Source organism: Ammospiza caudacuta, chromosome 3 (genome assembly GCF_027887145.1).
Source record: "Ammospiza caudacuta isolate bAmmCau1 chromosome 3, bAmmCau1.pri, whole genome shotgun sequence".
Classification (NCBI taxonomy): Eukaryota; Metazoa; Chordata; class Aves; order Passeriformes; family Passerellidae; genus Ammospiza; species Ammospiza caudacuta.
In genome coordinates, this window is record NC_080595.1 from 68,981,078 (window position 1) to 69,003,181 (window position 22,104).

The 22,104-nt window shown below is 38.3% G+C and overlaps 1 protein-coding gene across 1 annotated transcript in view; it reads left to right on the forward strand.

Annotated features, from left to right (window-relative positions):
- Positions 1 to 1,098: 1,098 nt before the first annotated feature.
- ROS1 (ROS proto-oncogene 1, receptor tyrosine kinase) overlaps positions 1,099 to 22,104 on the forward strand; it is a 67,947-nt gene continuing 46,941 nt past the window's right edge. Inside the window, exons 1-17 of the mRNA XM_058802191.1 lie at positions 1,099 to 1,221; positions 2,916 to 2,969; positions 4,834 to 4,893; positions 5,591 to 5,617; positions 8,384 to 8,444; positions 9,063 to 9,211; positions 10,364 to 10,502; positions 10,982 to 11,183; positions 11,853 to 11,929; positions 14,070 to 14,192; positions 15,147 to 15,331; positions 16,411 to 16,508; positions 17,036 to 17,547; positions 18,142 to 18,354; positions 19,204 to 19,314; positions 19,808 to 19,989; positions 20,945 to 21,136. Coding sequence (XP_058658174.1) covers positions 1,099 to 1,221; positions 2,916 to 2,969; positions 4,834 to 4,893; positions 5,591 to 5,617; positions 8,384 to 8,444; positions 9,063 to 9,211; positions 10,364 to 10,502; positions 10,982 to 11,183; positions 11,853 to 11,929; positions 14,070 to 14,192; positions 15,147 to 15,331; positions 16,411 to 16,508; positions 17,036 to 17,547; positions 18,142 to 18,354; positions 19,204 to 19,314; positions 19,808 to 19,989; positions 20,945 to 21,136 — 2,508 coding nt within the window. The remainder of the gene's footprint in view (positions 1,222 to 2,915; positions 2,970 to 4,833; positions 4,894 to 5,590; positions 5,618 to 8,383; positions 8,445 to 9,062; positions 9,212 to 10,363; positions 10,503 to 10,981; positions 11,184 to 11,852; positions 11,930 to 14,069; positions 14,193 to 15,146; positions 15,332 to 16,410; positions 16,509 to 17,035; positions 17,548 to 18,141; positions 18,355 to 19,203; positions 19,315 to 19,807; positions 19,990 to 20,944; positions 21,137 to 22,104) is intronic.

A 22,104-nucleotide genomic window follows, 5' to 3' on the forward strand; every position in this document is an offset into this window, starting at 1 on the left:
TATTGCATGACTGCAGAAATGTTTCCTTGGCAAGTCAACAGGGCTTGGAAAGGTATGGTGGGAAAGCAGGTACCATTTCTAAGCAGCAATAATAGGATGTGCCAGCCTCAACTGATCACCAAATTCTGTGTTATTTATAAAGTAGCACATTTGATTTATAATGAGTAATACACATGCACAAAATGGCATAGCATTTATTTATATATACATCTATGTGTGTGTGTGTGTAAGCTAGATTGATCTTCTACTGCAGAATTACTCTGTGGATATCTCTGCTGGTACAGCACAGATGTGCCACAGACCAGAGCCTGGATGTGTCTTAAGCTTGACTTTTCATGGACCTCTTTAATGTGAGTCTTCAACTTTCAGCTTCAACCATTCTTTAAATCAGACACATGATTTATCAGCTTCATTTTTCTTCCACGATATAGATGCAAACTTACTTGTACAATTGTGCCTCCTCATCTAGAGAGCCCCTAGCAAATTGGCTCTGGTTAGTTTGTGTCTAGATTGCATCTGAAGGCAGACACTGGTCTGTTCTGCATGATATTCTGGTGTGGAAACAGAACATTTGGAAAGAGTCATTAAAAAAAAGATTAATTAAATTCTTTTCCATGTCTGATATGACGAATGGTATTCTAACAATGTTATTCATCATCAACAACAAATTTTCTTAGCTGCATCTACATACAAATACTTAGAAATAACTTTATCTAGTCAAAATTAACATTAGGCTGTTTTTTCCCACTGTTTCCCTGTTTCCACGTGGCTCGGAGCACCTGGTTAAGCATTGCCCTTGGTTTCCTTTTTACGTTAATGATATTTGTGTAAGTCGACACACTGACTTTCATTTGTCAGCTCTTTTGTTTCAGTGGCTTAATAAGAAACTATGGAATAGAGGTTGCGTAACCTCAAGACAAGTGCTCCAGGAAGCAGAGAAGTTGTTGAAGGAGCGGAGTGTAAACTAGGATTTGGAAAATATTATTATGATCTGACATACAGAAATTTCACAGTTGTATCTCCGTCACCTAAACTAGAAGGAGTTTGTATGGCCGAGTCAAGGGAAGAGGCAGGTTACCAGATGAAATTGTTTAAGTTATGAAGAACGCTTGCCTGTGGGTTTGCCCCCTAAAAAGGCTTGTTGCTCTTTGCTGTCTATGGATCTCTGCAGTGTACTGTGCTTTCTCAAGGAACTGTCAAAACTTATGTACAAGTAACCTGGTAAGTTTTCAAAACTTGTTCCTAATCTTTTGAAATACAGATTGTTGTTAGCACTGTAAGAACTTCATGTTGCTTATCAGTGTTTTCAAAATTTCTCAAAAGAATATTTTTTTATTAAGAGCAGAGTTCAAGAATTAACGTTTAACATTTGGATTTGTGATATCTGGTAAGGAACAAGTCCCACTACTTTGATTGCATGCAATTACTATAAATGCTAAAGACCCTGGATGGTGGGGAAGATAAACTTTTATTCTTTCAGTTTATTCATTTTACTTATTCATTTCAGTTTAGTCCAGGGCTTTTGTTATATAATTGAGGAAAACTGTAAAGTCACAAGAAATTTTCTTTCTGTGGCACACAGCACTATCCTGAACTGAGCTACAGCTTAATTTTCAAGTTAGCTGGTTTAAACTGTGGGTAATTCTGTAAGTATTAAAATTAGTTATCAGATCCTTAGTTTTATAATTTCTTAATATTCCTTGGAATACTGTGTAATACATTCTACAACTGCAAGACAAAGATAAGGAAAACCTCTGAAATCTAGATAATTATTCTGCCTTCAGGAGTTGCCTCCTTGCCTCTATTTGCCAGAAATGTGTGGATATGTTTTAGAGCACTGTATATCTTTGCTTTGCAAAAAGGACATTTTGTGGCTTGGTGCTAATTGTGGAAACCTGCTGCAGAGAACTATCACCTGCTCTATTTTATTTCATACACTTCTCTGACAGTTTCTTTAAAACTATTTGGAGCTCTTTCACCAGTGAAAGAGTTAATTGCCTTCCCTGATGGAAACCTATCATGCAATGATAACTTTAATGGGGATCCTTTGATTTTAGTTCAAATTAATTCAGAATAAGAAATAAGCTGCTCTTCCTTTCAGCTTTGAAAGACAGGAAAATCACATTTATGTTCAATGAATGTATTGATTCAGGTGTGAAAAATGTAATCTTTGAGTCTGAGAGTTGTAAATCTTATTTTTCTCCTCTGATCTACTTGTTGTGTTCGATTTTCTTATTTTGTGACAGCTTTGGTTCTCACTATTGTCGCGGTGTACTTAGTGTGCTGGAAATGTCTTCCTGAGAATTGTTTTGTTAAGGTTGCTCTTATCTGGTTTCCAGTCAAAAATTTAAGAGCTGCTATTCAGCTTCTCTAAGGTTGTTGCATACATCCTCAAATCATTTGCACTTGAGTGACAGTGATGGTTTTGCACACTGTGAATGATGTGAAAAAGCTGGCAGGTTACTGGAGAGCACTTTTGGCAGGAGAGGAAGGGTGGTGGCGATCACCATATGGCTGCGTAAAACCCCTTCAAAAGGTGGCCAAGCAAAAGGCATTTAGCTGGAAGGGAAGGTCTTTCCGCTCCCAGGAGGTCAAAGCCACTTGGCTTTGTCATTGAAGCCCAACATACTTGTGAAGGATTTGTTATTGACTCAGTGAACCTGAATGGGGAGGTAAGAGCCAAATTCCTACCTCAGACGCTTTGACAAACACCAACTAATTCCGCCAATGTCTTTGTTTGATGGTATCTCGGAAATCAAGTGAGAAGCTGCTTCTCAACAGTAAATTTCTCCAGATGAGGAAACATCAGCCAAAGAAATTTCAGGTTACAACAAGCCAATGACTTAGTGTGTTTTAATCAAAGAATTTTGGGGAAATATTTTGATACTTTAAAAAAATTATATGTTTGCCTACAGGAAGGAGAACTTGGAATTACTAACCTTTGCAATGTTAGTGACATCACTGGAGCAGTGAGTAATGGTTTACTTTGTTAATTATTGACATTTTATGTTCCTAGGATTTGAATACAATGGGTACAATGATCATATTTTCAAAGAATTAATGAAAATATGCACAGGTGCCTGTCTAGCATAAGTCACTGAGTGGGTAGATTTCGTTCAAATTATTAGAGACATGGATATAATTTTTATTTAAAGAAAATGTGTAAAGGGTGATGATCTCTGCTGTGTGTTATGTTTACATTTGTGATCTACAAAGTTTATAACCTCTCATTTTTGAGACAATGAGTCAAAACTAGTGTTCTGTCCAACATGCAAATCATTAAGACTGTCTTATTCAGTTACCTCTGTACAGTTAAGTAGTTTATTTCATTTTCTCAGTGATTCAGCATAAGAAAACTTATAATTGTTGAACATTTAGAGTTCTCTAGGACTTCAAATAGTTGTGTCCATCATGGGGGTTTAATGTGAGCTTTCCATATGTGCATTCTTTGAGGACTTCAGCTGATTTCCTAGTTCAGATTGCAAATGCAATTCAAGCTGGTGGTGATAGGTAACATAGAGAATAAAACTTTTCAGCTCCCATGAAGTTGCTGAATAAAGCTTAGAGACTAACCAGCAAAAAAAAAAAAGATAAAAGGATGGAGAGGTATGCATGCAGGATGATAAGCATGGTTGGAACCAGGGGAGATGAGGTCTGCAGTGGGGTTTTTGCAAGTTATGTAACAAGAAGCAACAGTGCATGCCCAAAGAAAAAGTACAAGGAAGGGTCACCTTTAATATTGAAGCATTCAGTGAATATGGCCATCAGAGACCTCTCTTGATAAACCTTCAGGACCATAACAGGACTTCCAGTAGGAGGCAAATGCATGGAAATTAGTTCTAGGAAAATTATGTTAATGTATTATGTAATTTTATAATACCTATAAAACACAATTTATAGGTATGATTATAGTGGATAAATATTTTTTGAAAAGTCTCACAATACACACAGAAATAAGATGTTCTTCTGTGAGTCCTGTACAGCAAAAGAATGCCTGCTTTCTAATGGCTCAGGTTGTGTTAGAAAGTTTTTTCCTGCCACTTTCAGTATCAGTGATTACACATATTCTTTGAAGAGTGGTGGAGAATTCAGTCTTCAGTATTTGCCACAGACTAGTAACAAGCAGCCTCTCAGCACCTGGTATCTAGTGAGGCTGGGCCATTTATGATGCTGGGATCATAAAAGTCTGTGTTGTCAGTGACAATACATAGCAAGGTTGACTCACCTGTTTAATTTGCTGAGTATCTTTGCTCAGAGTTACCAGGTTTTCACTATATTTTTCATGAGGCTTTTCAACACTCAGTACCAGTCTTCTGCTTCTAACGGTGTTCCAGCTTCCCTTTAAAAAGAAAAACCTTCACAATCACTAAGAAGTAGATGGGACAGCATAAACAAGAGAGGTCCAATATCAAAACATGATATTTATTACTTCTCTCAAACCTCATGGTTTTAAAGCCGATGCCTATTGGCATGCTCATGTGGGAGGGCTTGTGCTGAACAGCTTTTCTCTGTGCTTTGCTGTCCTGCACACTGCATATCTGCTGCTTCTGCACAGAGTAAAACACAGTGTTAAAACAAAGCTGGGCTGGTGGGAGTGCTGACCACATCATAGCTGGCTGAGTAAACTCATTCCCACAACAAGACTCAATTTATTTTGCTTTGTATTTGATTTTGCATGGAGAAGGGCGCTATACAACATAACTCTCTTACTGTAGGATCTGAGTATTTATAGTAACCATTTACACCTTTAATGTATTGCTAATGGTGGAGTAACCCTTGCCTTTGGAATTCTGCTTTCAAAGACATTTTTAAAGCCATCCTCTGTCTTTGCAGTGTACACAGGGATGTCAGTTTTGGAATGCAACCGTGCAAACTGACTGTCCACTGAAATGTGTGAGTATTACCTGAGTGTGAGTATTACCTGAGCTTTGGCTCTAGAGCACTTGTCTCCAGCCTGTCAAGTATCCTATCCAATGGCAGATGTTCAAAATCCAATCAGAGCAATTTTTCTGTGAAAAGATGTAATGCCTACTTTTTTTTTCTCTGTTCCTTATAAATTCTGTTTTGGGAAATTAATAATTCTTGTTATGCAAATTGCATCTAATATCAAAGGTTTTTAATTAGTTTGTCAGAATATATGTATTTTGCAGCTCATTAAGCTAAATGCAGGTTTTTAGACAGTGAGAATGCACTAGTCCTTTTCAGGATTTTACTCTGTTTGACCTGTTTCAGAGTTGCATGCAGATGTAAATGAAGCACATTTTAGGCCCTCAGTAGATTGGTTTCTTGTTTTTACTAAACCAGGCAGCTGAGAACTAGCTTTGGTCTGGGAAAAATGCCATGATAGCTTTCAAACTCCTATTTTTTCTGCATATCTTGAACACCTGAATCTTATTCAACCTTAGCATCACTCTAATGTTGACTTTCTGTTTTTCAAATGTGGATTTTCCTTCTTTCATTATTTGCCAGTGATAAAGTTTTGTAATGTACTTTCACTGGAAGTAATTCTAATAAATTGGTGTTATCTGTTTGAAATACTCTGTGATTATATTTTGCTAACCGCACATTTTATTAATTTGTTTCTTGGCAGAATGAGACATACATTAGAACATGTGAGGTAAGTTAAATGCCATCAGAGTAAGACAAAACAATCACTATTTCAGTGATTGCTATGTCCTCACAGTGCTAAGAAATACACTGTAGATACACAAACTTATCAATTCAGGTCTAATTGTTTTTTATACTCCCAAAAGCTGAAGAATGAGTTATGTACCTTTTCAGCATGGTGACCAAGGGCAGGCTTGCATTAAGAAAGCAGACAAATCTCACTATTGTGAAACAGGAGAGATCTATGTAAACAATGTTCTAGGCTCTCTCAACAGTGTTGTTCATCCAGCTTTCCATGAATTCCATCACAGACTATCCAGAGAGAATGCTTGTTAAGGTGGTATGATACCAGCTTGGCGAGAAGTGGAAACAAAGAGCTAGAAGAGCTCTTTGGGAGCTAGAGGACAAAGCTCTTGCCTGGATAGAGCCTAAATGAAATAAAATTCAATTCAGTAAGGGGCAGCATATGGCCCCTTAGAAGGAGACCTTAAGTGGGGAGTTCTGTGGATGGACTGGCGTTCACAGTGATGAGTTTGGGTCAACAAAGTGCTGGTAAAGAGATGGATGCTTTCAGCATGAACATAGAGGATAGGGTAGGATGGGGATGAGATGATTGAAAGATTGTTTTTGGCACTGCTGAGACCTCAGGATGAAGGTTGATCCCAGGTGGAAGCAATACATTTCAAGAAGGTGATGGAGGAGTTGGAGAATCATGAGTAGAATACCAACCCATTGGCAACCTGGAAATTTCATCAAAAGGATTTTTTTTTTAATGCTTTTTAGTCTGTCTAATTGTGATGATGACAAAGGTTTACTAATGCATGAAATGGTGGTTTTGGTCTGTTGGCCCAGTCCAAGAAGTAACCAAATTACTGTTGTAGAAACATAAAACGAGTGCAGGGTTTTGTTGCTTTTGTGTTGGGGTTTTTTTCTTTGCCTGTCTGGTCACACAATATGCCACTTAAATGCGCTGACTCTGCAGGGGCTTTTTTGAGATTATCTTTCCACTAGATCTGCGGACTGACTTGATTACCAAAATGTCAGGCACACACTGTCACTGCATCCAAAGGATCAGGTCATTGCAGACTGCAGAGCAAAGGAGTGGGAGTAAGAGTGAGACATTTTCTTTGGCATTAGCTCAGTTCTGTTTTCTGAATGCACCCTGTGACTGAAATCTGGTAGTATTTCTCGTTCCATCTAGGAACAGGGGATTGCCACTGAATTTCATGGGAGCAGTCACAAGAAAAGACGTCAGACTGTGGCTTATATAAGAACATTGCTGATGGATGGAGCAAATATGAGGATTTATTGTTCACAAGTAGAGCAGCTGGCAAATTTCTCTTAAAATTTAAGGTTAGGAGCCTTAGCAATCCTCTTATCTCAAGTAAAAATTGGATTTATGGTTCAGATTCAGACAAAAATCAGAAGAAAGAATAACACAACAAATAACAAATGTTCAGAAATATTTGTGTTCAATGAGGCAGAAGGCACTATGAATCAGCATGAAATCTGGGGACACTACCTCTTAAAACAAATAAGTATTAGTCATAAATTAATGCTCCACTGTACATTAGATAACTACTAATACCTGAATTTTCACCTGCTAACAGTGGTGATAATTTACCTGGAATTATTTTTTTTCTCTGAAAATGAAAATATTGGAAAAAATTGTACACTTGGCAGTGTCACTTGGCACTGACTGTCTAGATGTGACATAATGTACATAGGAATATACAGCTAAGCAAGTTTTCAAATCTGTCTTGGTTGCAACTGTGTTGTCTGAAATAACATGTCTTATCAGTTTCCATAGGGTACTGGAAGAGTGTTTCCTCAAATCATAGGAAGAGCAATTAAAAAACCTCCCTCACTTGCCATAATGAATTGCTTCTGAATGATCTTAAGGTTGATTATCACTTGAAAGGTTGCTGCTGTGTGGAGCAAACTTCAAAACTTTAAAGGCTGAATGAACTTGCAGAATAAAATGAGCCCAAATAAACCTCCTGCCTAGAAAAGCTCAAATCACCACTTCTCAAAAAGTTTGGATTTCCAGGAGACTCAGTCTTGCCTTCAATTTTAAAGCTACTGAGACCCACCTAGAACATGTTTCTACTTCTTCTTAAGTTCTCTACATAAAAAGCAGGATGACACTGTATTTATCTTCCCTACTCAGAAAACTCAGGAATTTTCTGTTCTTAAGATGCCAGTGTAGAGCTAACTGCCCTGGGGTATTTGTTATATTTGCAGCTTGTAGGCACAACTGTAACAGAAGGAGTAGCTGCTGAAAAGGAAGTGTGAATTAGGCATGGCTGTTATAAAAAAATTGCTGATTTCAGCTATTTTGAAAATTCACTGGAAATACATTGTAGGAATGTGCCTCATTCATAGGGAATACATGAAGCAGGAAAGGGTGGAATGCAACATGTGGAATATATTAGTAACTAGTCAAAAACCTTGTCTTCCGAACTCCATGGTCATCACTGAAGTGTATTTCCAGCTGTAATGCAGTCCCATGTTCATGCTTTCCACAAAGGAACAGTGTGTAAGGAGGAAACCTGTAATTCAGGGCCCAGTGAATTGATGAAAAGTCTCTCAAGAAAATCTTTGGAGTGAGTTCATGATAGTGCTATTTTTTAGATTTAATATAATTATTTCCGCCGGATTTGTGCATATGCAAAATGTCCACAGAATTTGTATGTATTTAAAATATGTCTGCATGATTCTGGAAGGAAGTTTCCCTTCACACAATGCTAACCAGTGAGTTCTGTACCTTACACAGACAGTTTCCTGTAAGTTTGGCTGTAGCTGTGCAGAGGATGCATATGGAGATGAAGCACTAAGTAAGTCTGAATAGAGTCCTGTGTCCAACTGACAGTCTGATAAATTCTTAGTCTTGTTCTATGATCTGGATTTATTTGAGAAATAGGAAAGTCTTGAGTACTTTCATTAATCAGAAAACTACTATTTTTTTTCTTTTAACAAATACACTGAAGTTTATCTTGGAGTAAAACATTTTTCCCTCCCTTTCATGGACATGAGACTTTTTGAATCCAGTCTCAACTGTTTAAGATGATACCTTGGGCCAATAGAGTGCTATTGAAATAGTCCCCTTGAAAATATTTTCAAAAGTCTCTCATGCCTTCTCCATGTTTCTTTTAACAGAAATTTTAATAAGTAGCTGTAACTAAAAATGCACTTACACAAATATGGGATAGGAGTCGCAACTACTCACATTGAACCTGGCCCATTGCTGTCTGACTTATCAAACTGTCTTTGTCTTTAAAATGCCATGCAAGTTACTCAGCAACATTTTATATATTCTTTTATATAATAATATATTCTTTTATATGTTTTTATGGGCTTTGCAGCTTTTAGGTGTGTGAGGTAAAAGGTTTTTACCTTTAAGATGCAGGAATTGCCATGAAAGATTATTTCTTACTGTTATATTGTATTTTCAGGCTATTTGAACAAACCTAGTGCACCATTTGCATCTGTCATTGGAAACCACAGTGTCACATTAGGGTGGAAGGCAGCTAACATCTCTGGGGTGAAATATGTTATCCAGTGGAAGTTCAACAAACTCCCTGGTGACTGGAGGTACACAGAGGTAAGAGAGGGCACATCCTTTTACTTTACAAGGAAATTGGCTCTTCTTTGCTCTTTTTTTTTTTTTTTTTTTTTTTAAGATATTGGATAATAGGTACATGAAAGAGATTTTCAAAATCATGAGTGGCATGGGGAAGCTGAGAAGCAGTGGATGATTCCCCATTTCCTCCAGCACAAGAACCAGGGACCTTGATGGAAACTAGCAAGATGTATTTCCTCACTGAATGGGTAGTTGAAATGTTCAGCTACTTCCTGGCACGTGTGAATATTAAATTGCTAAATTTAAACTCCTGAATATTAAAAATGCTGAAATTACTAAATCAGGTTTGAGAAGTGACTGGAAAAATTAGCAGAAGAAAAAAATCGAGTTCTAATAAATGCAAATATTCCCATTGTTTCATGTTGAGTCATGCTTGTGAAAAGCCAATGAGAATATTCAGGAGAAATATAGCTGTAGGCTTTCTTCTCTTTTTTTTTTTTTTTTTTTTTTTAAACACCTTTCCCTAGAGAACTTTTTTTGGTTCTTGTCAAAGCACAATACTTGGCTAGAAAGACCTTTGTTCTGACTCAGTAGAGTTATTCTCATAATTTGTTCTTTTGCGTCAGCTGTACACTTGTTATCTTGCCATCATCTCTATTGGACCAGTTTACAGGGCATGACAAGTTGGTGCCACAAATCAAAGGTAAAGATAATTTGCTAAGCAGGAAGTTACTCTGAATGAATCATTGATGAAATAATAGGGAGCAATTACTTCAGACAATAAATATTTCAGTGTAACTAGGATCCTTTGTATCTGAAACTTGTGGTATACGTTTAAAATACATTGCTTGTAACATGCTACTATTTCAGCTTTTTCTTTTAACTTTTTTCTTAAAACTTACTATTATGTTGCATCAATCCTTTGATCTACCTGCTCGTTGTTGGGATTTGGTGCTGTGTTTTGAGGAAAGAGAAGAGAAAATGTTCTGAAGAGATGGAAAATCAATGTCTATGCTGCAAATAAATTTCAGAATTCCCTCTTAATTAAACTTACGATGTTGCCCTTTTCTGTCCTGAAATATGTATATTGTTGTATGAGACCTCTTTTGCCCTCATGAAAGTAGCTGTAGCTGGAGGAAGAACAAGCTCAGTTGTGTTTGTGCATTAATCTAGGTAGTATCTGAAACTTCATATACTGTCAAAGACCTTCAGGCCTTCACGGAATACGTATTTCAAGTGGTTTGGATCATTACATCTCAGCTGCAGCTCCATTCTCCACCTAGCCCCAGCTACCAGACACATGCTTTTGGAGGTAATGAATTGTGCTATTAATTCCATCTTTCAGGACCTTAACAGAAACATTTGAGTTTCATTGTTGTTTCTTTGGCAGAAGACATGGGTGCCTAATCTTTAGAATCACATGTATGTTGTCTCTTGGGCAGCTGCAGAAAACAAAACTAAAAAAAACTTTAGGTTCTTTTTGTTTGACCTAGAAGATTTAGTATTTCTCCCTGCCTTTGGTTTTAAAAACAAGCACAGAAACATGGACAAAATTGTGAGGGCACATGGGATACTTTTGTACATAAATATGCATGTATTTGATTGAAACACACTCCTGTTTTCATGGACATTTAAAAAAACCCTGAAATATTGCTGAAATATCAACTGTCCCTTATAATATTTGTTGGCGTATAAATGAATTAACAGGAGTGAAACCTAAAATTATATTTAAAAATCAAGATAAATTAATGTCTTAATCAAGTACCAGAGCCAGATATTTCTCTCTTGCAGTTCCTGCAACAGCTCCTATCATTAAAGACATTCAGAGTTCAAGTCCAAACACTGTTGAAGTTATTTGGTCTCCACCACTTTTTCCGAATGGATTGATTATCGGATATAACATGCTCCTGACCAGTGAGAATCATGAATTGCTGAGAGCCTCAAGAGGGCACAGCTTTCAGTTCTACTCCACCTTCCCAAACACCACTTACAGGTACAAAAAGAAAAGATACCAACGTGGCCAGGCGTGAGGTCACACTTCTTGCCCAGATAGCACCAAGTATGCCTTAATGCCACTTCTGCACAACTGTGCTGTTTACTTACATCCTTGCCAAAAGCAAGGGTGCCTTCCTTGAGGTAACAGAGTTACCCCAGGTAGCTTGGCTGCTTTTGCAGAGCTCAGATGGTGAGGAAGGAAAAGCACCAGTATATAGGGCTGGGTGGCTCCATTTTCTTAGTTGATGTTTTTAATTTTTTTCGGCTTGTGTGGCATGTTTTTAGTATAGTGGGAGAAAGAGGGGTCTTCTCTAGTCCTGTAAGCATCTAGAAAAATGCCTTCATTTTTATTAAATGCAGAGGTCAGCATTCTGCTTGTACTGGTAAAGACAGATTTTCCTTTGAAATGAAGTTGAGTTGTTCTTCTGAGTCTGAAAATATATTTTGAATTGAAATTTAGAAGATCGTGTTGTTGTTTTGCCTTTGAACAATTCAGACTTTGGTTGGTTTTGTTTTTATTCTGAATTTCCCCAGAGCATTATATTTAAACAGGCATTTTCTGAAAGTCAAGCACTTCTGTAGCAGCTTCCCAGCTGGATAAAATGTTTCTCAGGCAATCTTTCAAAAGGAACCTGCCAACCAAACCTGTCTCTTTGGTGTGCCATAGGTTCAGTATTGTGGCAGTTAATGAGGTCGGTGCTGGACCCCCTGCTGAAGCCAACATCTCAACCCCGGCAATTAAAGGTAAAGGAGCAGCAGAGTCCTGGGGACAAACTGTGTTCCCTGGCCTGCCACATTCCTGGCAGGAGTACAAATATTTAGACTGTGAACATATCAAGGAGTTGTACATGGGGGAGTCAATAGCACATCAGAGGGAGGTCCTGCTCTCCAGCTGTGGACACGATAAGGCATCACAGCATGGAAACGATCACTTAATGTGAAACTCGTTTGTCAAAAATTCTCAATTATCTCAAGCCAAGTATGTGAAATCATACCAACTTTTCTTTTGCTCTTTCATGGAGGTATTTGTTTTATTACATCAATTAATTAATATTGAAGGTAATGATGCACTATAGCTATTACTCAAAGAATTGCAGAATTATCAATTAATTGGCAGAGAAAGACATATGTTGAGACAGAACACAAATAAGAGTGAAATCAATGTTATCAAAATGTTCTTTTAGGAAAGAAAATAAAAGACTTCCCTTCTCATGAAAAGATTCAGTTGTCAAACACCTGGAAATGCTTCAGCTTTATGAAAACACTTCAAGACTGTCTCTGAATTGCCATTGGTTAGAGACATTGAACTTGCTTCTCTAGTGCTTTTTAAAATATTGTTGTTGGGTTTTTTTGTCTGTATTAGCTCAGACACACTGATGTTTCCTTACTTATAGCTCCACAGAGATTTGCTCTAGGGTTGGCTGACCCTGAGTTATAAATATTTGTATCATTTTTGAAAAGTCCAGACTGTGTTCACTATGTCAATGCAATTGGCAAACAATTAATTTAAGGTAGAAAACAAACAAGAAAACAAACCCCATAGCCCCTGAAACCCCCACCTGATGGGGATGGGGAGCCATCCCACCCCCCCTTACTAGTCACCACATAAAATTTCAGTTGTTTCCCCCTGAATTGCACAGGCACATACTTTCTCTCTGTGCTAACATGAACAGGAACAGCCTTTTGTCATGCATCATGTCCAGAAATGGTGCTACTGCATCAGGCACTGAGCTGTGTAGATCTGAGCCCCAACAAGGGTCGGGGACAGAATCTGATTTCTGCTGTAGATTGCAAGAAGCATTGCTTGAAAAGAGATAAAAAGGTAATATTGGCCTCTTGTACTTTGCTCTGAAAGCATCATTATTGAAACTACTCACAGTACATCATGTGAGAAATTCACACAGCTCAATCTATGCAGATTATCAGAATAAATTAAGACAGCATTTGATCACAGTTTTGTGATATTCGTATGAGGAAATGATATCTGATTGCAGACAGCTGCTTAAGCTGGAGAGGAGAAAAAAAAGGGAAGGATTATTTGCTGATGGAAATTAGCCAAAATCATACTTGAAATAATACACCATCTTTAAAAATGAAGGTAACAATCAATTTAACAAGGTGTGTGCTAGATTTCCAAGGATCTGAGATTCAGAAGCGAGGCAAGCTATCTTCCCCAGGTCTATGTATAGACCAGACAGAAGGTACAGATTTACTGCAGACGTTTTCATGTAAATCACATGGGCCTTTATAAGCATGAAATCAGTTTATTTGATCAAAACTATCATTGTTGATTTTTTTTATTCTGTGACTTTATTAGAAAAAAAATAGTAAGTTTATCACCTTTGAAACAGATGATATTATCCCATTATCATCTGTATCTGTAATAGGTACTTGTTTTTTGAATAAATCACTAATCATTACAATAAAACACATAAACATACTTGGCTTGCTTTTCTTTAGCTCTCTGAGATAATATTTTAGTTTGACTAAATTTTTTCAAAGTCCAGAGGGGTTAAATGTCCTATTTCTGCTGGATCTTGAAGTCACATGGGTGTCTCAGTGCCTTTATTTCCTCGAGTCAGTAAGGCTTCATTTGCTCCAGCTGACTGTCCCTCCCTAGGGAACTGTCTATTGTTGGAGGAATGATGGTGTGAAATTCACATGGCCTGTTCTCACCCTGTGTGAGGAGCCAGAATCAACTGTAATGGTTAATAACTCCATATACTTTCAGCACTCAAAAGGTTTAAGTTTTGGTCTGTCACTGCGAATGTAAGGATACATACAGACATACGTACATTTGGGCGCACATGCATGGCTATTAAGGATGTATCTGAGTTAGCCATATGCTGTGGTCATCTAAATTCTGAATTTCTCTGCTTGCCAGTTAAGGAAAAAGCAGCATGGCTCTTCCTATCCAGAAAAGAGTCTTTAAGGAAGAGATACACAGGACATTTCCTCGAAGCTGCTCAGTGCCTGCCAAATGATGCTATACACCACAACATCACAGGTAAAATCAGACTGGGCTCTCTCCTTTTCTGTCAAGTGCCACTAAGACCTCTTTACACCTAGGAAAGAATGCACCTCACATGGCTTGAGACAGTGTCTAGTCTCCCTTTATAGTCGATCAGGAGAAATAGGAACTTTGAGGACATGATGTGATGTATTTGAAGTGACAGGCATTAGGAAGCGATAAATGGTTCTCCCCAGTGCAACTGTTTCTCCACAGTATCTAGGCAGCTGGCTCATTTTTTACATTGTAGGTATCTAAATTGAGGAAAGATGAATCCATGTTTCCCTGTGATTGATATCTAATTTTTCTCAATGTGAATACAGGGAAATGAATTGATTTGAACTTCTGGATAAAATAATGCCAAAGTTCTGAAATATAGTGCTCATGTGTTAGCATACTAATGAGGCATTTAGCAGCCGGAGTCACCAGATAACCATGTTATCTCAAATTACTCGCCACTCCAATGTTTCTTACCTACACTGGTCCTTGGTGACAGTGTGGAAATCAGAGTTTATCTACCAGATTTCTCAGAGCCACAAAGACTCCAAAGAACGTTGCCCCTGACAAAATAGCCTTGGATAGTGCAGAGGTGGCACAGATTATGTCAAGTTTGAATTCTAGAGTGAGTGGTGCTTTGTGAGGAGATGCCAGCTGCATCTGTTTGACCTGTAGAGGGGCAATCAGTGTCAGTTTGCATATTACATGTCCTCTCTTTGATTACCTTTCTGAAGGGCAATTCTCTATAATATTGTCACTTACAAAGCAAATGGGAATGTTTCCTTATTATCTGAAAGAAGACTAGAAGTGAGGAGAAAAAACAGTTAACTTTTCTCTGATGATGATGGTGGGTTGCAGACTGAAAAATACGTATTTTCAAGGCAAGTAGAAAAATTAACTGAAAAATGGAAACTTTCTTATTTTATCTGTGTGCACATATCTTTCTATTTTTAGGTATTTCTGTGAATATTTATCAGCAAGTTGTCTATTTTTCTGAAGGGAATTCTATCTGGGTGAAAGGAGTTGCAAATATGTCTGATGTATCCAACCTAATGCTCTTTTACTCTGGCTGGGGGAATATTGTGTCCATCTCAGTAGACTGGCTTTACCAGAAGATATACTTTGTCATGAATGAAAAGGTAATGCTCTAGTGCTTCATTTGAACCATTACACAATTAATTTTACATGAGAAAAATTTTATTATGTATAGACATTTATGCACAAAATATAGTTACAAAAACATATTTTAATACAACATTAATATTCACATATTAGTAATTTAAAAAAGAAGAAAGTCTTGACTATCAGGTCGTATTTAAAGTAAACACCCTATTTGGAACTCTGGTTCCTTGCCTTATTTTTCTCCTTAGGACATAAGTGTTTTGGTTTTAATTTGGTTTTGAGACTGCCTTCACACCCTCCTCATATCCAGTATTGGCACACTGTTTCTCGTGGTTACCCATCTACTCTGTTCATTTCCTACTCGGCCTCAGGAGGTGGTCAGATAAGTAGATAGTGATTTTTTGCCGTCTGTCATAATTGACAAAATATGTTAAATGTTTCATACAATAGCAACAGCTCAGATTACAGCTGCTTCAATTTAAAGTGAAAATGGAGATTAACCCTGCACTAGATTTCCTACCCATAAAACATCAGTTACACTAATGGTCAGACTTTGCATGTACCCATGTAATCCTCTAATGCACAAAGGACTAGAAACCTACCCATAATGGTGAGTGGGGGATTTTTATTTTTTTAATCCTCTTGCCTGTTTGATCTTTTGCTTACTGCACAGGGAAGAGGGAACAGGAAAAGCAGTAGTGATGAAAAGATAGAATTGAGTTGTAGATTAACAGACCGATGGCAGAGATGTCTGAATTCCAAGGTATTCCTTCCAGGACCAGAAAAGCACTTCCCTTCCCTGCCAGATCATTTCAAAGAACAGTTTGCCTATACCCTTCAAATTGAGTATAGGCAGTTGGATATCCAATTTTCCCTCCAGCTTATGGGTATGACTGACAGCTTCAGGGTAAGCTGTCGTGGCTTTGTGTACAAGGGTTATCCTTGGCTGACTGGACACTCAGGAGCCCAGAAGGACCTAGGACTGTGGGAGAGGTGTTTCACTCTCTCCATCCCCTGAAGAAATCTCAGGTCAGCTTGTCTGCTCATTAGCAAACACCCTATGAATGCATCACCCATTTTTCTTCTCATTCCCCAGATACATGTCTGCCACTTAGAGAACTGCACGGTAGCTGAAGACGTCACTCCTCTTTACGTGACATCCCCTAGGAAGGTTATAGCTGATCCCTATAATGGGTAAGTGAAGTCCTTTGGGCACTTGGTGCCAAAGGTGCTATAAAGCTCCTCTCTAATTTTCTCCACTTCATTAGTCATCTAGGTTCCTGTTTCAAGCACTTAAGTTAACAAAACAAAAGCAGCAAATAACAAGTTACAAAACAACTGGAACAAGACAGATGCCATGCAATATTGTTTTGTGCATTTTCTTCTTTAGGGGGTTAGCAGAAGAGATAAAGCTTTTCCAAACAAGAAATTTGAGTTTCAGAAATTTCATGCTTTTATGAATATGAAGCTCTATGAATTTGAAATGTTCTTGCTTAGCATTTAAGGTATTATAGAAAAATATTCTCCAATAATCTGCTATTCAAAATTCCCAGAAGGTAAAAACTGATGTGTCTACTCCCCCAGTATATATGTACTTATACTCCCAAAAGTATTTTTCTATTGTTCATAAAGACAGGCACATGTCTTAGCTGCTAAAATATTTGTGGCTTTGCAGACTTCTTGCACTGTAGTTATTTGGGTTTATTTTGCTCTGTGGCCAGTTATATCTTCTGTCTCCTGGAGGATGGCATATACAGAGCAAACCTTCCACTCGTTCCTGGCACTGCCTCTGCAGCTTCACCAGTGGTGAGATCCAGTGCTCTGAGAACCTTCACAATCAACTTCCAATCTAAGAGACTCATCTTCTTCAACAAAACAGAACAGGCCTTTGTGTCAGGTTTTCTTGATGGTTCAGAGTTTCACACGCTGCGATCACACGTGCGATTTAATGACATGGAGAGCTTTGTTTATGAGGATAACACATTTACAGTCACAGATGGCTCGGCAGTTTTCTGTGAGGAGGTCTCTCCAGTGGGAAGTTCTAGCTTCAATGAGTACATTGTGGACTGCAATTTGGAGTACCCAGAGTACTTTGGCATTGGCAACTTGGTTTTCTATGGACCATCAACTCAGCCTTTTCCTTTACCAACTGCTCCTCGTCTTGTCACGGTTCTATTTGGATTGGACCAAGCTGTGATCAGCTGGAGACCTCCTGAACACAGCATTGGAAGCAGTAAGTTCAGCTGATTATCCCTGAAGGCCCATTTCTTTTCTTTCTACAGAAGTAATTTCTGGTTTCACTTTTCTTGATTTGGACTTTGGTGATATCAATAGCAGATATGGATGGAAGTTATGGAATTACCTCTGCTTCAAAAATTTAGCCCGTAATTTGCCAGTAAAAGAGCTAAATTGTCTAAATTAACACAAGTGTGTGTTGGCAACTCATATGCCCCCTGCAAGGATTTTAAGCAAAACTTGATCTTAAGTATGTTATGGAGTAGCAGTAATGCTGGGTACTGGTATCACATAGGAAATGGATGGCAGAGATGTAATGACTTTTGATCGGTGACTGTGCTATGGTTTCTACCCTCTGTGCATGTATCTTTGAATACCAGAAAATCACCTGGCCAGGGAAAATTTTTGTTCTAATGTCATTCTTCATGGGGAATTGAAACATGGGGCCAGAGGGGATTTAATCTATCCCTTTCTTAATTCCACTCTATTGGAATTTTTGAAAGGAGTCTCCAATATACATCTTTCTCAAAGGTTGTGTATCACCAGTTACAGCAATTTACTCTGTACTCACACAATTGTTTGCTTCACACAGGTTTATCTGCTTGGCAGAACTGGACCTATGATGTGAAAGTGTCACCTCAGCACCCATTTGAGGAGGAATGGGTTGTCTCAAATATTAGTAACACAAGGCTTACAGTAAAGGGGCTGGCCAGCTTCACAGCATATGAGGTGTCAGTCAGAGCTGTGTCTCCTGCTGGTGCAGGGCCATGGTCAGAGTCATTTAGAGGTACAACTTTAGAAGAAGGTGAGAATTGCTTTGTCACACAGGAAAAATGAAGAACAAAGTGTGTGTAAATCTTTCCACCTAGTGAAGCACGCACTTTTGGCAAAGACTACAAAATAAGGAGCACAAAAAGGTTTTTCTTAGAATTAAAGAATACAGGATAAGTAAATTTGCTTTTATTTAAAGTAGTAAGATTTTCAAACTAGAATAATATTAAATATTATTTATGCATTAACATTGGTAGTTATCTACATTTTTCTAATGCAAATACTCTATTCAAAATATTATTTGATACAATAAAATAGGTGTTATCCCTTTTCATTGCTCTGTAAAGAACTTTATATGATGAAGTGGTTTGTGCAATGCCCTGAGGATTAAGGACAATTCATGGAAAAGTGCAGTTCACCAAATGCTGAAAATCCTTGATTTGAGCATAGATAATCAGGGAAAATGGATGTGTGCAAAATGTCTGAGATTTCCATGCCTTTGGAATGTTTTTTGAAACCTCGTTCACCCAAATTAACCTAAGGCTGAGGGGAAAATAGCTTCCAGTTTAAGGGGCTGGACTGGCTTAGGGGTGACATTTACCTGACTTTGGTAAGGACAGGTCCAAATCCACAGTGATTTTTCAGCATCTAATAGGATTCCAAATTGCCTTATTTTTCTGGATCTGAAGATGCCCTGAATCTCTGAATTTCTCAAATTATGATATTTTCATGTATTTCTTCTTTGTCCTTTATTCCTTAGGACAGGGGCAGCTTTAAAGGTGCTTTTGTAGCTTTCCAGGAACAGGAACAGCTGCTATTGAAATACAAATATTAAGATAAATTGCTTGTTGGTGTGCAAAACTGCAGTTTTCTTCCTTTGTAGCTGAAGAACAACCATATATATTGGCTGTGGGGCCTGAGGGTCTCTGGAAGCAGCGATTGGATAGCTACAGGCAAGGAGAACTCCTCTATCCTCATATAAGAAATGTTTCAGGTACATACTAAACAATTTGCACGCTGCTGCTGCTACAGGCTTTTTGGCATTTGTTAGCTCTCCATAAATTTCACCAACAGCACTTAAAGGTGAGAGTTCTCTAGACTTGAATGTCACGAAGTGCAGTACAGCAGCTTCACTGAGCCAACACTTTGGGTTCATCCACTTTCTTCTATTTTACGAGTCAAACTAATCCTTAGTGAAACCCTTCTGACATCACCACAGTTACAGCAGAGCTAAAATCAACCCTCTGAACTAAATAGGTCTGTCCATTTATAATAATCAGGGCTATATATGTACAATACATGTACAATACATGTACATTATTTCCTGTAAGGAAGCATCTACCTTCACATTAGCTGAGCCTAACTGTGCATTTGTATTGATTTTTAAAAAACTGAAGTGCCTGACTGCTTTTTATTTTTTAAAACAATGTTTGTGTTTTTTTAATTTACATGTTTGTGTAATGCTTAACATATATTTTTTCTTCAAGACCTTGACTGGTATAATAACACTCTTTATTGGATTAATTCCATGGGGCAAGTTCAAACCTGGACATTGAACAAAAGAAAAGGTACCAATGAGAACATTTATGTGTCTGACATCAGAAATGCAAGGATGTTGGCCTTTGATTGGTTGGGTCAATGCTTGTATTGGGCTGGCAAAGCAAATACGGTAGGTATAGCTGCATTTCTTAAAAAAGAAAAATCCCTTAAGTCAACAATAAAGACTCTAAGGCAGTATTTGGGAAAGCAATCCCTATTTCTTGCAACCTGAGATACATTTGGACCTTTGCTATTATAGTGTAGAACAAGGAGGCTTTTCTTTACTTAAGTGATTTTCCACAGTTATAAAAAAGTTTGGGGTAAAATATTCACTAACATTCACTAATGCAGGATACTGAATTCACCAGGTGCTAAACAGGCAAATCAAACATGTTATCAACAGCTTTGTTGGATTCAACATTGTGAAAATAAATGAAGATAGTAAAAATGGAGGCTGCCCTGTTGATCTCAGCCAAGAAGTAGATGGACTTTATTTTAATCAAATTTGGCACTATTTGTTTACACAGAGATTTTCAAGGTTGACCTCTGCTCTGTGATATTTTGCAGATCACTGCAGTTAAAAAATAATTACAATTGCACTTTGTACACTCTCATATCAGGAACACTGACATGTGAATTATTTAAAAGGTATCTGACTTCAAAATTGTAGTGCTAATTTATGCAGTGCTGTCAAATTATGCCTTTCATTCCTTGTAAGTGCAAAGTCAGAAGCTGTTTTAAAAACTGGAGCTAGGAGGCCAGATTTCACACTGCCTTGCACCCTCATTTACACTTGTGAATAGTGAATATGAAGTGGGTGAGAAGTTCTGTCAGACAGAAGGCTGCCAAAACTGGGAAAGCGAAGGGAAGAAGCTATTTCAGCTTTTTTCTTTTGTTACTTTCTGGCAAAAATGAACTAATAATTTTGCATTATTCTTCATCCTTTTACTTTGACTGCAAAAGGTTTAGGCTTTGAAAGCTGAAGCCTTGCACTGTCTTTTGATAAACAGATGTGGAAAAGCCACTAATGTACACTAAGCTGATCATAGCTGATGTGATGCTAAAGTCAATTCTTTTGTCCCTAGATCTACAGAAAGTCACTGTGGGGAGGCCATATAGACGTTGTAGCTCATGTTGTGTTCCCAGTGAGGGATCTAGTTGTGGATTCAGTAAATGGCTATTTGTACTGGGCCACGATGTACTCACTGGAGAGCGCAAGATTGAATGGAGAGGAGCACCTCATGATACAAGAGCAGCTACAGTTTTCTGATAAACAGGTGACTGATTTTTTACTTCTCTTTCTTTCTGTGAGAGATGGGGTGGACATGTAGTGTGTCTTTTAGTATTTAGATCTCTTGAATATAGTCAGTGTTCATTAGCTGCCAAAATTGTGGTTGTAATGCTACTCCTTCCCACATGTGAAAGGTTCTTTTTTTCCAGATGATTTAAGTCTAATGGTCACTTCTGGCTTTCACATCAAAATATGGATCCAGAGCTTCATAGCATCCTGCCTCTTTTGTGATGTTCCCCAGCTTGCAGGACCTGACAGGGCCAGTTTTGAGGCTTAGCACTTGCCAGAGATACCAGGGTTGCATTTTGGGTTGCAGAGGCGCGGTTACAGGTTTTACCTGTGGTGATGAGAGGGGGGCAATGGCATCTGCCCCTGCTGCAGCCTGGCACAGCTTGCTGCTGCTGCCACACTGCTGGTGAGGGTACCACATCTGCCACCAATCAGAGGAAAAAAGGGACAGGGACTTGTTGTTTTAGCTGTATTAGGTGGAGAACAGGTCCTATGCAGAAGTAGAAAGGAGAGGCAACATAGAGATGCTAGTTCCACCAATAGATCACCAAAGATCCTGTAGTATGTGGAAGATCAGTAGCTCCCTTTCCCTACCTGGAGACACTTTGTTATGCTCTGAGGCCTGCACAGCCTCCATATCTCTCCTGACTTCTCCACTGCCTTTCTTCTACATTCACTCCTCTCTGATGTCCTATCAAGTCTCTTAAAAACTTGGTTCACCGCTGCCTCCTCATAGATGAGCTTCTCCAAATCCATCCTGCCTCTGCCACCATGGGAGATTTGACCGCATTCTCGGTAGGTGGAATTTGGTGTTGCCTACACAATGGAAGAACTCTGAGACTGAGTTTTCTCCTCATGAAAAGATCTGCCAAGGTCTTAGCATATTCTTTCCTCCCTACCTCCCTCACTTTCTTCCTTCCTTTAAACCCCTGTCTTTGTTGTAAT